Raw genomic sequence first — 16,520 nt, 5'->3', positions numbered from 1 at the left:
CAAAATCAGGCTAATTGTTGCATTACATGGATCGCATTCAATATTGAATTAATTATGCCGAGTTCAAAGCATTTACACAGGTCAGAACATGTCTCGATGGGTTAATCATGTTAATAGCTCGTCATATATCCTAGCAGATTATATTAGGTTACGCATGGGTTGGATTTAAAATGTTATCACGATCAACAAACGGGTTGGATACATGCTGAGGGTTGAATTCCCATATAAGAACCTCAACCTCATGCGATCATATTCCCACTGAGAAATTTACCAAAAGTCTCATACATAGAAATCTTGAACCTATACCAAACAAAATCTAATTTAAACCTAATATATACTCGAGCAAGACCTAACTTCATCTAAGCCATTTGACAACTTAATGCTAATAATTGTGTTATATATTTTATCAGTGAATCTCCACATACCTGATTATCTTTGCCAATAATATTAGATCAATGTCAAATGCTATTTTGTACTCCTTCGATTACCCTCAAATGATATTTGTTAAACTGGAAGTAAAGGTTCGATAGCGGCGACTAAGCAATACTGGTGGGTTACATCATGGAGTTCAACAAAAATAGCTTGAGATTAGATTATTTGAGTTCTTGAAAGGCCTTCAGTTCCTGGAACTGTAGTCGCCGACTAAGCAATACTAGCGGGTTACATCATGGAGTTCAACAAAAATAGCCTGAGATTAGATATTTGAGTTCTTGAAAGGCCTTCAGTTCCTGGAACTGTAGTCGCCGACTAAGCAATACTAACGGGTTACATCATGGAGTTCAACAAAAATAGCCTGAGATTAGATATTTGAGTTCTTGAAAGGCCTTCAGTTCCTGGAACTGTAGTCTCATTGGTTATTGTTCAAAAACATATCCTAGGCACCCAATCAAATCATCAAATAGCATCACTCTGCTCGGTTTTTTTAGACTAATCCAAAACTTAGTTTCAGTTGGTTTAATGCAATGTAAGAAAATTAGATCTTACCTCACACAACCAACCTTATCTAATGACTTCAGATCCACCTGATATTAAGCGGTGGCAACTCAAGCCCAAAAAAAATTAAACTCGACCTATGACAACAAAACTCAACTATATAAAACTGGTCCTAACCTCATTTCTTGTGTCCATCTTATATTGTGATCAACGATCAGACAAACTGGCAGACAAAGAAACAACTAACTATAAACTCAAATTCATTGGATTCTACAAACAAAAGTTCCTGGCCAATTTTCATGTTTGATAAAATAATAAAAATTTCAAATCTTAAATCTAAATTATTACTTGTAGAAAAACAGACATCACTTACCAATTGAGCATAAGTTATGCTTGTACCAGGCCAAGGCAACCACAGAATAAATACTAAATTAAGCTACAATATTCGAAATCCTAGTGGTTTTGTAAAGACAATCTATCTTCCTAGTCCATTCTTTACCGTCTAAGTCAGCAATTTGTGTCATTCTTGTGTATATACCATGGAAGAAGCTTACAGAGGTCAGGGAAAAACACAATAATAAAGAAGCTCAACATTTGGAGGGCAGCTTTTGACATGAATAAAGCAACAAGAAAAAGAAATATATAACTAAATGAGCACGATGCAGAAATGCTGCTTGTGACTTGTGCTTCTCTTCTATTCTATGTAGCATAGCAACATCTTGATGAATAATGGGATGGATTACCACTTTCCAGCGAAAGACAACTGGACAGTGAAATGATCCATACGCGAAGTTCCCGACTCAAGAATCTAAATAACAAATTGAAACCATATTGTGCAATTGTAACAAATCAAGAGTTGACAACATGCAGGTAAGCTTACCACGGTTCCAGCGACCCCATCAAGAAAGAAGGCCTCATCCCGGTTGATGCAAGCAGGGTGATATAGCTGATGAACACAAACCCTAGAACAACGACCAACATTTAGAACAAAGAACAATCGAAACCTCAAGAATCTAAAGAAAACATCAAGAAAGATGGTAGCAAAGACACCCACCTACGATCACATACCAAGAAATTACCACCATAAGAAAAATACAACACCCTTCCTTCTCTTTCTTTGGCACCACTGCTCTCCCCGGCAGCCGCCCGGGGCTACTGCCTTCACGCCCAGGCCACGGTGTCGTCATAGACAGGCTCGTCCGGGCCGGAGGCGGTGGCATTGGTGAAGGGAGAACCGAGGTGGTGGGAGTCGCCCGTATCGTGGGTTCCCACCGCCGAGGTACTCCGGTTGTTCATATCGTGGGCTCCCACCACCGTGGCACTCCGCTGCGGGCTGAGGCGGCGGCGGTTGCGACACCTCCTCGGCGGATCGGTCGATGGAGTCGGAGGAGTCGGCGGGCGGGAACGAGACATTCCTTATTCGATTAAGGCGGCAGACATTTCTTGGATCGGGGAAGAAAAGAAAGAGAGGAAGACGTCGCCGGTTCAGCGGAGCGGTAGATGGGGCAGGGGGAGTAGCCGGCGGTCGGATCCCCTTCCCTGGGTTCCGTGGATGAGAAGACTTAGGGCTTCGTCGAACTCGAAGGAGGAGGGTCGGGGGGTTCTTGGATCGGTACAAAAGAAAGACGCAGAGAGACGCGGGTTAGGACTGGAGCGGAGGAGGCGACGTCGCCTTGGCGGGTCGATCCCCTTCCTCGGATCCAATGGATTGGGCGAAACCGAAGGAAGAGAATCAGGGTTTCCTTGAATCGGGACAAAGAAAGACGGAGACCCGAATCGGGACCGCGGCAGGCGGCGATGACTTCTCGACAGGGCGGTCGATGGACGTCGGTCGTCGGAAGCATCTCCTTCCTCCGACACGCACGGAGAGTCGAGGTGCGGAAACCCTCCCTCTTATATGGAGAGGGAAAAGAAACAGCAGAGACTGACAGCCGGGGCTTCGGCACGTGACGAGCACATGCAAAGCGGTGAACGTACACGGCGACTCGTCGTGAGCTTTGCTCTATATATGTATGTATGTATATGTTCTGATGCAAAGATGTAATGCTTGTAAAGCATGAAATAAGGTACGCTTGTTTCCTCGTATTGTCTCCGTTGACTATAAATCACAGACTGATGACATGCTTTATCTGAAATTTTTCATGGCACTATTCACGATCAAATTGTAGGTCATACATTCTGGATTTGGCTGCTGTTGAACTTAACGCGGGGCTTCCCCATGCTGAAGTTGAGCACCCTGGAATTCATGTTGTACTTGATCTCACCATCGTACAGCAGCTTGCGGATGTAGTGTTCGACGTCCGAACCAATCAACCGAAGCGTGTACTCCGAGAGAGGTGCCCCCTTTCAAGAACAAAGAGTCGACTTCGTCATCTTCTTTTGTGCGAGTCGTGCGTGTTTAGCTGCCTAGAATTGAAGTCACAGGCGGGCGATGATACCTCGTAGTGGTCGACGAGTTCTTGGAAGCAGGCATACACCATTTGACAGGCATCGGGCGTCCACACGAACTCGTCGGTGGGGTCGAGGATGAGGGTGAGCTTGTCCATCTGGGTCTGGTCGAAGGCGTGGGTTACGGGATCGATGTAGGCGGCATAGATCCTCACATGGCGGGTGCAGCAGCTCAGCCACTGCCCTCCGTATTCTCTGCTCATGTTCTTGCTCTTCGCCATCGGCTGTGGCGACGGCTGCTGCTGCACCCTCGCCTTCTCCTGTTGCTGCGGTGGAATGCTTGTTTGGCTTTGTGTTGGTTGCTGATCCTGCTCCTTTTCCAGCTGCTGCTGCTGCTGCTGGGACTTGATGGAGCATGGCCTCCTCCCTCTTCCCACCTTCCTCTTTGCCGACCAGCCATGGATGGAGAAACCAGTTGGAGCAAGAAAGGTTGCGGTGGTAGCCATGGCCAGCCAGTCTCTCCTGTGACTCGCTCTCTTAGGACTTCATGCTCTTTCCTTCTCCTATGTGTACCCGTTTGTGGCCGCAAAGCCCCGAGCCTCAAACCACACAAACCACATACCTATCTTCTGTGGATAAGGTTTTATTGATGCTAGAAAAATGGCACACAAAAATATACATAATCTTCTTGCTAACATGCATAAATATAATCTCAAAATATTACTACTATATCTTTGAATGTATGAATTGAGATCTTAAACCCTAAACCCTTAATAAATCGGTCTCCTTTAGAACTTTGACTTTGTGTTGAAGATCTTAAACGCATATGCAGGTAGGATTCTCTTCACGAAGATGGCTTCGGAAACAGCAAGAATAAGAGCACGCCACCAGTCACAGAAGAAGAAGGCCGACGAGCTTGCAGTCTACTGCGGCGTCGACCTGTGCATCATATCTTACGGTCCCGAGGACGATCGGCCCGGCGCATGGCCGGATAATCCATCGACGGTGAGGAGCGTCATAAGGCGCTTCGACGAGGCCCGGAAAGTCGGGAAGATCAAGGAAATGGTCGGCGTCAGGCTTCGAGATTGCCGGAAGCAAGAGAACCCACTTGCTCCTACCTACAGTTCATGGTGTGCCGTACTGGATGAGTGCCAAGAAGAGGAGTCGAGCGAGCTAGTAAATAAGCTGGACGAGCTGCTTTTGATGCTAAGAGGGAGGATTGAGCGGCTTGCGGTAGCTGCATCAAGCGACAGCAAACGTCGGAAAGGTCACAGAAACACTCTCTGAGTAAACACAGAGCCCAAGCACCGACAATGGCGACGGCTCCAGCATAAAGAAAGACGATCGCCGTAGCAATTCTGATTCCTAATCCTACGATTCTGAAGTTTCAGTTCCTATTTCTCGGTTGTCTTAGGCATGCATGCGTGCAGTTAGTGGAGTATATGAACGTTGAAATCTTTTAGCAGATTGCAATCTTCTTAATCTTTGTCGGGATGCTCTGTTACAGCTGAATTGATATGAACGAGTCTAAAAGGACGACTACTACATCGTTTACAAGATTTATGTGATAGGAGTCACTAGATCTGTAACATAATAGATGTTTCCATGTTGCTACATGACTGTCATCTACGTGCTGCAGCTTACTATCTATATCGTAATAGCAAGTTCAAGCTTCAGAAGACCATCTCTGATGCCCTTCAACTGGGAAAGAGCCTCACGAATGGTGAGACGTGCATCGGGCGACTCTTTAGCACAGGATAATCCAACACTGGTCACTGAAACCAAGCACTCATCCTGCTTCTCCGGGCTTATCCGCCGGCCTCCATGGCAGATGGAAGCTTTTGTGAGCTCGGAATCTAAGACTCGAGTCAGATCATCAGGGAATGCGGCTCTGACCCATCTCTCCAGGTTCAGATCACCTGCAAAACATTCGTCCGTGGGGCTCTTCCCCGTGATTAGTTCCAGGAGCATCACCCCGTAGCTATAGACGTCGCCTTTCGCTGAAGGTTTTCCACCAAATCCATACTCTGTTCATAGTTTTAGGTAAAGGAAACTCGTAAATGATGCATCTTACAGAAGAGAGAGAGAGAGAGAGAGAGAGAGAGAGAGAGAGAGAGAGAGAGAGCACCTGGTGGAATGTATCCGATTGATCCCCTGAGCCCATGAGTGGTAGTCGATTCCAAGTCTACTAGCACTTTGGCCAGTCCGAAGTCTCCCACCTTTGCGGTCATGTCCGCATCCAGCACCACATTGCTTGGCTTAAGGTCGCAGTGCACCACCGGGACTTCGCAGTCGTTGTGTAAGTAATCCAGAGCGCTCGCCACATCGATGGCAGCGTCCAATCTTTCCACGAGACTCAGCCCACTGCCGTCCTCATGCCTCCTCTTACCTCTGATCCATTCCTCCAAACTTCCATTTCCCATGAACTCGTACACCAGAGCTCGGAACTCGTCGTTTCTGGGATCCAAGCTCAGGCAGACAGTTATGAGCTTCACCAGGTTCCTGTGCCTGGCATTCCTCAGAGCGTCGCATTCGGCCACGAAGCTCTTCAGAACGCCGCCTGCCGCCAGATTCAGTACCTTCACTGCCACCTGCATTCCATCTCTCAGTACTCCTTTATACACGGAGCCAAAGCTACCGGTGCCGACGAGATTTCTTGGATGAAAACTCTCAGTAGCTCGGTGGAGCTCCTCATAAGAAATTAGCGGGTGCTGCCCTCTCGTTGAGTCCGTCATGGTGGAAATCTTCGCGGCCCTCGTTCTTGTTTTGACAAAGAAGACGCATATGGTGCTCGCCATGAGAAACACTATAAATGCAGTCACAATGACAATGGAGAAAAGAGGCAGTTTGGAACGGTTTCTGGTGTTCGTGCATGCCGATGACCTGCAAAGCTTACTGTTTCCTTCGAGATGGACAGCGGAAAGGTTTCTGAAGACACCGTCGGAGGGAACAACTCCTTCGAGATGGTTGTAAGAAAGATTCAAGAATTCGAGTCCTTCGAGTTCTCCTAGACTCTCTGGTATCGGCCCAGAAAGCTGGTTGAGGGAGAGGTCGATGCTCCGTAAGCCTTTCAGGTCTCCTATAGCATCAGGAATTGGTCCAGAGAAAGAGTTGTTTGACATGGACAAAATCTGCAAGCTCCTGCAGTTTCCGATCGAGGGCGTGATGTTTCCGGACAACATATTGCCGGAGAGGTCGATGGCAACGACGTTTACAAGATCAGAGATCTCCTCGGGCAGTGGCCCTGAGAGAGAGTTCTTGGATAGATTCAGGAGAGAGGTGAGGGTTGAGAGGGTGAAGAGCTCCCTGGGTATGCTACCTTCAAGCTTGTTGCTGGAGGCATCTACGGACTGCAACTGCTGCAGCTGGCCGAGGGTGGACGGAATGCTTCCCTCCAACTGATTCCCACACAGTTGGAGCACGGTAAGCATGGTGAGGTTTCCGATAGCTGCCGGAATTTCTCCCGACAGCCTGTTGTCGGCCAAACCCAGCATCTTGAGCTGCCTGAGCTGGCCAACCTCAGGCGGGATTCCTCCGGAGATGGAGTTGTGGCTCATGTTCAGCAAAGCGAGGCTAGAAAGCTGGCCTATGGAAGCTGGAATGCTACCAAATATCTTGTTCGCACCCAAGTAGAACTTATAGAGACGACCTGACAGATTGCCGACCGATTCCGGGATCACGCCCTCCAAGAGGTTTTCATCGATGGCAAGATGCTCAAGTCGGGTACTATTTGTGAGGGAGGTGATGAACTCGAGCCCATCGGCGCCGGAGGAAACGATCTGGTTGAAGCCGATGTTGTACATGACCAGATTACGGAGATTGCCCAGGCCGGGAGGAATCGGACCGTTAAGGAAGTTGTGAGAGAAGCGAAGGCTTTGGATGCTGGTGACGTTGTGTAGCGATGGTGGAATTAGGCCGGTGAACCGGTTGAAGCAGAAGTGGAAGTCGACGAGGTTGGGGAGTCGATATCCGACATCACCGGGTATTTCACCGAACAGGTCGTTGGACGCAAAGTCTAAGAAAACGAGCGAGGATAGGTTGTACAGCGTCGGAGGAACCTGACCGGCGAGATCGTTGATGGCGATCTGCAGAACTTTCAGAGCATGGAGGCGGCCTAAGTCGCCTGGAATTGGTCCGCCAAGAGAATTGGTTCCTAGATTCAATGTGGTGAGAGAAGACAAGTTCCCGATGGCTGACGGAATAGTTCCGGTGAGCTGGTTCTTGCCTAGTTTCAGGACTTGGAGCTTGGAGAGCAGTTCGAGATCGGACGGAATGCTTCCTGAGATTGCATTCTGGGACAGATCGAGGGTGGTGAGATTGGAACACCTACTAAGATTTGCCGGAATCGCGCCGCCGATGAGGTTGGAGCTCGCGTTCAGGACCTCCAGGTGAAGAAGGCCACCGAGCTGGTGAGGGAGCTCGCCGGATAACTGGTTGTCTTGCAGGTAGAGAAACCGGAGGTAGGAGAGATTGCCGAGGTAAGGACCGACGGAACCTGTCAGTCCGAGACCCTGTAGATCCAGAATCGAGACTCTGCTTCGGCTATTGCAGACGACTCTGCGCCACTGGCACAGGTCGGAACTTTCGTTCCATGAAACAAGAGTCCCGGAGGGATCGCTTTTCATGGAAGCTTTTAGCGATAGCAAAGCCTCTCGGTCCACAACATCTTCCGAGGAGGAAGAGGAGTCTGCCCGCAGAGAAGGGAACGGAGGCAGCAGCAGCAGCGAAGCTAAGACAGCGAAAAGGAGCACAGGAGAGGGATCCATAGCGTCCGGGGAAGAAGGGAGGTTGTGGGGTGCATGGCTTGGCTTGGGAGATGATGGGCTGTCTTTATAGATGAATGGCCATTTCGTGCAAGCCGGGGAGAGTGTGGTGTTTGAAGTCAGGATTTAGTGGCTGTCAGGATCGAGTATGAGACGGTGCATGCTGAAGAAGTCAAGGTTGAGGCACGTGGGGAGAAATAAACGAAGGAAAAGTCCTTTCCCGCTGACCTTTGCAATGGGTTCTCACGTATGACATCGCTTCCTTGGCTTGAGGAGGGAGCCACGTAGATGAGACGTAATTTTTGGGTAGAATAATTTCCTACATTCATTGATGGAAAAGTGACGTATCAGTGTGGACGGACTCTCATAGGAAAAGCAATAGAACAGGAGATCTTAATTGCACTGCACACGTTGTATCTTAATTGCATAGATTTATAATAATAATAATAATAAAATTATAAATTTTAACTATTTAACATCGACTATATATGTCTCTTACCATGAGATCCAAATTAAGAGGCCACGCATAATTTTATATGGTCATCAGTGACATTTTTTTTTTTCTTAAGATCGATATTAACGATGTAGTCAATTACGACAACATAGGGTGAAAGATTTGTTGTCACATATTTATATAGTATTAAGCTAATTACATGTTAATAGTTAGAATTCTTCGACATTCCAATCTTTAAATTTAAAAAATTTATATTTAAATTTTTATAGTTATGAAAGTGAAATAACTAATTCTATTTTTTATAATATCATCAGTTTTATTAATAAAAATATAAAAATATAATTTTAATATTTTAATTATGTTTTCGGTTATGACAAATGATAGCATCGTGATGACCACGCTTTCACGTATCACCATCCGTTGCTTTGCAGTCGTTAGTGATGGAAAAGTAACGGGTCAATCTGGACTCTCATAGCTAAAGACAATACAGTTCAAGTAAACACCGTGATGGAAAAGCAATACAACACATTTGGTCGTTTCCCATTTAAATATAAATAAATAAATAAAGTCCAAACTCACCTTAAACGCACTTCACACGTTGTATCTTAATTGCATAAATTTATAATAATAATAATAATAATAATAATAAAATCATAAATTTTAACTATTTAAAATCGACTATATATATCTCTTATCATCATTAATATTCATAAAATGATTAAAATTCATATTAGGAGGTCTAACGGGACATGTATTTTAAACTATAGATCAACCATTATTGTTGCAATTACCACACGAAAGATCTCCCAACTGCAAGGTTGATCTTTTTCACATATTTACAACTGCAGGGTTGATATTTCTGCTAACTTTTATTTTTCACGTATTTATATATTAGGCTAATTACACATTATCATATATAGTCGGATCTATTCGATACTTAAAAAATTTATATTGAAATTCATATAATTTTAAAAGTAAACCATCCAACTTTATTTTCTCTAACGTCATTCGATTTAATTAACGGAAGCACAAAAATGATAAACAAAATATAATTTCAAAATCATAATTATATTTTTGATGATGATGGACGATAGCATTGTTGGAGGTCGCAAGTGTTATAGATGAGGGAGAGTGATGAGAGTTAAGACAAAAGAAAAGGAAGAGAATGACGCATATACTGATACTCTGTATTAGCGTTGACACCACTTAACAACTATGTCAACGACTCGGGCTTCATGCTTAACAACCCAAGCGACTCGTGATGCGACGATAGTGATTAGCCTCGTAAGCACTTCGAAGAACACCTTCAGTTGTCGTAGCATCGCCCAACTGCCCCTTGTTGCTATTGCACCCAATTCTCGAAACTTGATGACAAATCACAACGCAACCGCGAGAGCCACCCGTAGTGGCAAGGCCGAGGTCATTTCCTAGTGCGAGCCAACCATGCAAACCACTACTTCCAACAACCCCATCCTCCAACTCCAACCAAGTAAGACTGCCTCCACCCTCTCCTCAACCACCCTACATCGTTGCTTCGCAATCATTTGTCGAAGATCTCCACGCACTACCATCCGATTTGCAACCTAATCTTTCGACTCTAACCAAGCGGGACGACCTCCACCCTCTCCTCAACCACCCTGCATCCATGGTCGCTCGTCGAATATCTACAAGCTTCTTCGCTCGAGGAGTCACCATAGACTCGAAGGTGGAAAAGCAAGAGCTAGAGGACGAGGATGCCACGAAATACGAAAGAGAGGTAATAAAATCATGATCGCAAAAAGTATAAAGGGGGCAAACTCATCACGAACCCCATGCTAGATATGTGGTTACCAAAGTCGTGAGAGTGGCATAGGTGACCTAGCAAACGTTATGAGCCATAATAGATTGTCATAATAGATTGTCATAAGAAAACTCAAGCCATAAATAGACGTTGCAAGCCCAACAAAGGAAGGCTACGTCCGACTCATAATAGATTGTCATCCTTTCACCGCTCTACATCTAAAGAAACCTAACTACAAAGAATAATTTATAATTAATCATTAATATATTTAAAACAAAATAATTATTATTTTTATTTTAAAAATATAAAACCAATTTATCTTTTTGAAATATAATTAAATATTTCTTTAAATTACATAATTGTTTTGATAGAATGAAAAATTTTATTCTTATATATGCGAATGAATTATAATATTATTATTATTATTTTAAGATAACAAATATCTTAACTAATAAAACTTTTGATAATTTATCGAAACTCACCTTCACCATTTTAGGTTTAAAAAAAATAAATAAATAAACATTAACTAATGAACAATTTTATTCTTAAACATTCAGAAATTAACATTATTAGATTGCAATTAAGTTATTTTTTTTCAATTTTGCATTTGTCACGACATCTAAATCTTTGTTAAGCATTACTAATGGGTTCCAAAATCAATTCGAATTAACCATTCAAAGTCAAACCAAATTAATTTATTTTTTAATTCAATTCTATTAAAACAAGAAAATTTGAACTAAAAACACATCCGAATCTTTCTAACCGAACCAATTCAAAATTAATTAATTCAATCCAATTTATAATTTTAAATAATTTAAATATATATTTTTTAATAAAATAATTCAATTGAATTCCATCAAAGCCAAAATCTTGATCCAATCAGATGACATAATAATATTTATGAAATTAAATCTATATTATTTATAAATTAAATATTTAAATTGATTTAATTAATTGATTTGAATTGTGAACTCAATCGAATATTGATTCGGCTCAATTCAAGCCTATTAACGAACCCAAAAAAAATAAACTTCGGCATCAAAAATCTCGGCCTATGATTAAGGCACCGTTGTAATTCTCTCTCAAGGCATCAAAGAGAGGTAATAAACTTCGCGCAAGCAGTGACATCGGCTTGACACCGACTCATACATTGCAAGCTTATAATTCTCTCTCATGTCGTTCCTCCTCGCTGTTCGCTTCAGAAAGTATAGGAGAAAGAAGATGGCATTAGAATGGAAAAGTTTGGGACGAGAAGAAGTCGTCATGGAAAGATGATGGAGACAATGATGGTGAAGGACGCGGAAGAAAAGACCACAAATTAATGCAAAATAAATAAAATGAAAATTTGAGGACATCGACCAGCTTGACTATAGAAAATCATTTTATGCCAGTAATATTTGTTCGTCGGAACAGAGAATTCATGCTTGCGATTGAAATCCATCATCAGAAAAACAAATCATTCTTCCTGATTTAACACAAATCATGAGTCCGGAAAATTGAGGCGTGTTGATGGAGTGGGATCAACGATTCTTGCAGGAGGAGATGTCGCTCGTCGGATCTGATGAAAACACAGATCGGACGTGCTGATCTGTTGTTGGTGGGTGGATGTAAATGGTGAATTAGAAGATGTGCTAAGGCCTACTAGACCAGCATCAAGGAGAAGAAATCTCTCAGCCGATCTGAAGAGCAAAAGCTTGATTTGTTCTCCGAGCAAATCAACACCACCAATGCCATGATCCGGCAAAGGGGCTGCCTGAATGCTTGCTCGATCCATCAAAGATCACAAGAACAAGAAAACACAAACGCCAGAAAGAGTCGAGGATGGAATGAAAGAAGAGACTCGTAAACCTGCGTCTACGGCATGGAGGAAGCTTGCGGCCGCCTCTGAAAGCGAACTGCGGAGGATGACGCAGCGGGTCGCCATTTAACGGGGAAGACGCGCCCTGCGGCCCCCAGAACAAACCCTAATGGCTTGAGGTGCAATGACTTAAATGCCCTCCATGATCGATCAAGTGATTGTATTCATTAATCAACGTGCACGGAAGCGTACCCGCCTTGTGATTGGAGGAGCAGTGATTCCTCGAAGTGGGGTCCCTATAAGCCGTAACGTGGTTTGATGCGTTGACCCCAACGAAAAATCGTAGACGAAGGTCAACTGATCCGAGGAGGGCTCTTTGACTTTGGCACATGCCATAAGAGCTTAAGGATGTGAACATATATATCCAGGGAAGCCATGTATGCATTCGTTCTGCAACCACATTATATTCGTGAATAAAAAATATTTTTGTAAGATATCATCTACATGCGACATTAGTGTTTTTGGATTGATTAGACTGTAAGACTTCCGAGAGTTCAAAATGAATTCTGATTCATAAACAAATACATCAATTGTCACATTCAATCGAATCATGAAGGTACAAAACTAAAAGAAAAGATCTGATCATGAGAGTATAAAACTAGAAGAAGAGAGATCTGCACATCTCAAAACAGACTGCAGAGATGTGAAGGTACAGCTCAAAATGAAGCTTCTTACCAGTTTCTCAACCATGCATGTAGAATCCGAACATCAAGCTTATTAGCAGAGACGTAAATACATATCTTTCATTTTGTGATGGGAAAGGCATGCTTGTATGAAATCAAGCTTATTAGCAGAGACGTAAATACATATTCCGCTCAAGCGGTGCTGAATAGTGACTGACCATATTTTCAAGGGAAAAACCAACAACATTCTGACAAATTAATCATTGTAACACATAAACAAACTAAGGGCAAACAATGTGAGAAATTTGTCCTCACGGTCTAAAGATCAGAAGCACTTTTAACACTCTTTCACTCACTAGGGGCTTATTACAATTGCAAAAAAATTAAGTAAAAAAGCATAACTGAACAATCTGAAATGTAGCAGATGCTTGGAGCAACAAGCAATTTACTCACCGACAAAGAGATTGGCAGAAGATACAGACAACAAAAAAATGAAAAATACTCTGGTCCGTAAAACAGGATGCAACAGACGTACAAATTTGAGAATGTTATTGTGCTACCATAAATATACAATCTATCAAACAGTGGAAATGCTGGTGGTGGTCATGATAAGTCTGACCACCCTCAGATTGTAGAAGTTTTATGCTTTACCAATTCTTCAATGAAAATGACCGCCCATGATTTTTAACTGAAGCAACCCGATGCGTGCAGGAAGGAGACTGGTGTTTGATTTTGGTCGCACAAAGCAGCGACAAACCTCCTTGAAAAACAATGGATGGTTTTGTATGGCTGTCGATGACGATAGCCGCAAGGTTCCTTGCTAGATCAACAGTATCTTTGAAAGGATGTCCCATTGTATTTCTTTGTTAATGACTGGATAATGAGAAGCCAATGCACCAAACTCACCACCAAGCTCATAGAGAGTAATCATCATCTTTTCACATCTTATGATTAGAGATTCATACTGCAGTCATCATTTTCCACCTGAAAATTTGAGATATCAGGTTAGGGACCATGAATCCTTGTATATTAAAATTAAAATCAATTCAGTGAATAACAATTTTCATATACTGATCTCTCAGTGTTAGAATCACCTGCAAAATAATAGATGTTGAGACATGTAAAGATAAGTAATAAAAAGATAATTTAGAAAATAGAACCAAACTGCGCCTCAATTTAGCAACATATAAAGTGATTATTTCACGTTGTATAAACCTTCCATTCAAGTTAACATTAATGTCATATGCTGAAAAATTAAGATAAGAAATAAGCAAAAATCAAGTGAGTCCAATTATTAACAAAAAAAGTATGAATGCATGAAATATAGAAGAAATTAGCATGGCCCTCTCTTTAAGTCATCACACTGACCTACAAGAAAAACAGAATTAATCTTTAATCAAATTTCATAAAACAGTATCAGAGAATGTTAAGCTCATAGAACAACCTAATTAGGATCGAGAGAGAGAGAGAGTAACCAAATCAACCATGCATGATATTATGAACAAGATAATAGAAAATGATAAGCTCAAAAGGTAAATAGTGCAATGAAAGTAAAAAAGACCGTCTAGGATGCAGCTATGTGTGTGAACTTATCAAACGAGATAATCCTCTCAGGGGGTGTAGCCCTCCATAGTTGGTACCCAAGATTATTATACTCCCAATTAATTGTTCAAACACTTACAGCAGAGCAACATGAATTTGAAGTTACTACAGATTACCTGCATACCCATGACATATATAGTACGATATCAGGTCCCATAATAGAACAAAAGTTCTCAACTCCATCCAAAAGAAAGATGGCAAGAGAAGAAACAAAGGGGGAAACGGAGATGGAGGGACCAAATCAGCTCTAACTCATATCCATGCCATCTCCAATTTGATTGCATATTGGAGAGACTGCAGCAAAAGCCCTCTCAAAAGGAGAAGGATGCAGCTGGGCATCTCGTCTGCGCTTAAAAGCACAGCCATCAGTTTTCGTGACTTCGAGCTTCCTCCGCAGTCCTCTTACCACCTGTTCTTCTGCTGGCGAAAGAGGGAAAACCTGCCCGCTCACTCTGCAGAGAGAACTATGGTTATCGTACAAAATCCTCTGGTCACAATTTTTATCACAGATGTGCGTCAATCCTGTTAGTTTGCAGCGGTACATGTTTCCAAACACATGCTCATTTTGGCATCTCTTGTCACATTTGTGACTAGGAACCGGCCCACCCTTGTTAAGAATACTGGTCAAGTAAATCACATTGCTCGGCTCGGCAATCATAGAATTGCCATATACCTCCATTTCTCAGCTAATGGATGACCCGGTCCTCTCGTTGCACTGTCTTGGATCAAGGTCACTGCAACCCAAGAACGATAACAGTTTTACTTAAGGCAGAAAGACAGCAGCAATGGAGAGGAATATAACATATAACAAAGAGATGAATCTAACCAACATTCTTATCAAATATCTAAGCAATGACCAAATTTAAATATTTCCTGAACTCATTATGTTTTTATGACAAATTGAATAAACAAATATCAGAATCTAAACATTACGTAATAATTTCCACTACAAAGCTATGATATTTATCGATACGACGGTGGATTAAGGCAAAGATTTTTTTTTTTCCTTTTTTACCTTTTTACCTGACGGCCGAGAAATGAACAAACGTACAAAAATCAGAACAAAAACCAACAAAGATTAAATAAAAATCATTGTTTGCTAATAATTAATTTGCGAGAATTGTAAATCTCTGGCACGGAAAACCTAGACATAACCATATCGAGCGTGCTTAACCACCAACAAAACCCAAACCCTAGTTAAATAAGGTAAATGTTGAAAGGACTCACAGCGACGGAAACCCAAATCCGGGAAGCGATTACGAGAAGAAGAGATTTCCCAACAATAGAACTCAGCGATAAGAGGAATATCGCCGCCGATCGCTCCCGCCCTTCTGCTATCCTCCTCGCCGCGTGGAACCACCGAGCGCGCCACGGAAAGAGGGGCGCCCCGAGAGCTCAATTTATAGAGGCGCTCAAGCCAACGTCAGCTCTTCTCGCTCGATGGCTCCGCTGACAGTTCGCTGTGTGTCAGGCAGCAAACAGCTTCGCGCCCAACGATATGGGTTGGGAAAGCACTGCGTCTAATTAATGGTAAGATCATAATTTTTAATTAATAATGGGAAAAATACAGTTCCTTTCCTATTTTATTTTAATTATAATTATCTTTAATCGCGTTATGAGATGGTTGATTGGCAGAGTGCGTGTTTCCTGGTTGAAGCGGACAGCCGAGCCAAGGTGGAGTGTCTTGAGGCTGATCCAGGTTGACCGCGAACGGTGATGCGTCACGTGAGTCCTGAAGGAGCAACGTGGCGGCGTTAGGCGAGGTGAGGGGACCGCGTCGCGCTCTCAGTCGATTTGACTTTGTCGTTATATGGTTGCATGGGGGACGCCCCCGGTGGTGGAGTGTGATTGACCGTTGGATTAAAATCGGAAGGTCAGGGAAAGATGGGGATAGTTCTTACCCACCCGGAAAGCACATGGTTCGACCCGAACTTTTGGTCGAGGACGTGGTCGAGTCTCGAACCGAACGCGTCCGGGTTTGATGTCTGTCCGGAGCTCGTTATCCGCAGCGTGCGTTGGTGCACGCATTCGATTGACGCCTTTGAGATTCGCGTCAACAATTTTAGATGCCGAGAGATTCCCATCGGATAATGTTCATACATCAAGCAAAGAATTCTCG

General features: G+C 43.1%; 4 protein-coding genes and 1 non-coding gene across 6 annotated transcripts; 1 reads left to right on the top strand and 4 right to left on the bottom strand.

Moving 5' to 3' along the window:
* Nucleotides 1-2,990: 2,990 nt before the first annotated feature.
* On the bottom strand, nt 2,991-3,890 carry LOC103993237 (NAD(P)H-quinone oxidoreductase subunit M, chloroplastic). The gene is made up of 2 exons (XM_009413222.3): nt 3,372-3,890; nt 2,991-3,276 (listed from the first exon to the last, which is right to left on the bottom strand). The coding sequence occupies exons 1-2, from the start codon at nt 3,825-3,827 to the stop codon at nt 3,103-3,105; spliced, it is 630 nt and encodes a 209-aa protein (XP_009411497.2). The 5' UTR covers nt 3,828-3,890; the 3' UTR covers nt 2,991-3,102.
* Nucleotides 3,891-4,173: 283 nt separating this feature from the next.
* Nucleotides 4,174-4,608, top strand: LOC135645736 (agamous-like MADS-box protein AGL82). Its single transcript, XM_065164391.1, has one exon. It carries the CDS (start codon nt 4,174-4,176, stop codon nt 4,606-4,608), a length of 435 nt encoding a protein of 144 aa, XP_065020463.1.
* A 152-nt stretch (nt 4,609-4,760) lies between these two features.
* On the bottom strand, nt 4,761-8,111 carry LOC135645627 (putative receptor-like protein kinase At3g47110). The gene is made up of 2 exons (XM_065164209.1): nt 5,450-8,111; nt 4,761-5,348 (listed from the first exon to the last, which is right to left on the bottom strand). Exons 1-2 carry the CDS (start codon nt 8,085-8,087, stop codon nt 4,969-4,971), a joined length of 3,018 nt encoding a protein of 1,005 aa, XP_065020281.1. The 5' UTR covers nt 8,088-8,111; the 3' UTR covers nt 4,761-4,968.
* A 3,832-nt stretch (nt 8,112-11,943) lies between these two features.
* LOC135647830 (small nucleolar RNA snoR77) lies at nt 11,944-12,073 on the bottom strand. The gene has a single exon (XR_010500526.1). It is a non-coding gene; the product is annotated as a small nucleolar RNA snoR77 (small nucleolar RNA).
* A 1,218-nt stretch (nt 12,074-13,291) lies between these two features.
* LOC135646248 (uncharacterized) lies at nt 13,292-15,850 on the bottom strand. 2 transcript variants are annotated; one of them, XR_010499017.1, is made up of 3 exons: nt 15,629-15,850; nt 14,518-15,135; nt 13,292-13,783 (listed from the first exon to the last, which is right to left on the bottom strand). XR_010499017.1 is itself a non-coding variant. In XM_065165589.1 (2 exons), the coding sequence occupies exon 2, from the start codon at nt 15,078-15,080 to the stop codon at nt 14,649-14,651; it is 432 nt and encodes a 143-aa protein (XP_065021661.1). In that variant the 5' UTR covers nt 15,081-15,135; nt 15,629-15,850; the 3' UTR covers nt 13,292-14,648. The 2 variants fall into 2 exon arrangements, 1 of the variants encoding a protein (XP_065021661.1); XM_065165589.1 differs by having other exon boundaries at nt 13,292-15,135.
* Nucleotides 15,851-16,520: the final 670 nt, after the last annotated feature.

This window comes from Musa acuminata, chromosome BXJ3-8 (genome assembly GCF_036884655.1).
Source record: "Musa acuminata AAA Group cultivar baxijiao chromosome BXJ3-8, Cavendish_Baxijiao_AAA, whole genome shotgun sequence".
NCBI lineage: Eukaryota > Viridiplantae > Streptophyta > Magnoliopsida > Zingiberales > Musaceae > Musa > Musa acuminata.
The sequence above is the reverse complement of the archived record's forward strand: the minus strand, read 5'-3'. Positions and strand labels throughout refer to the sequence as shown.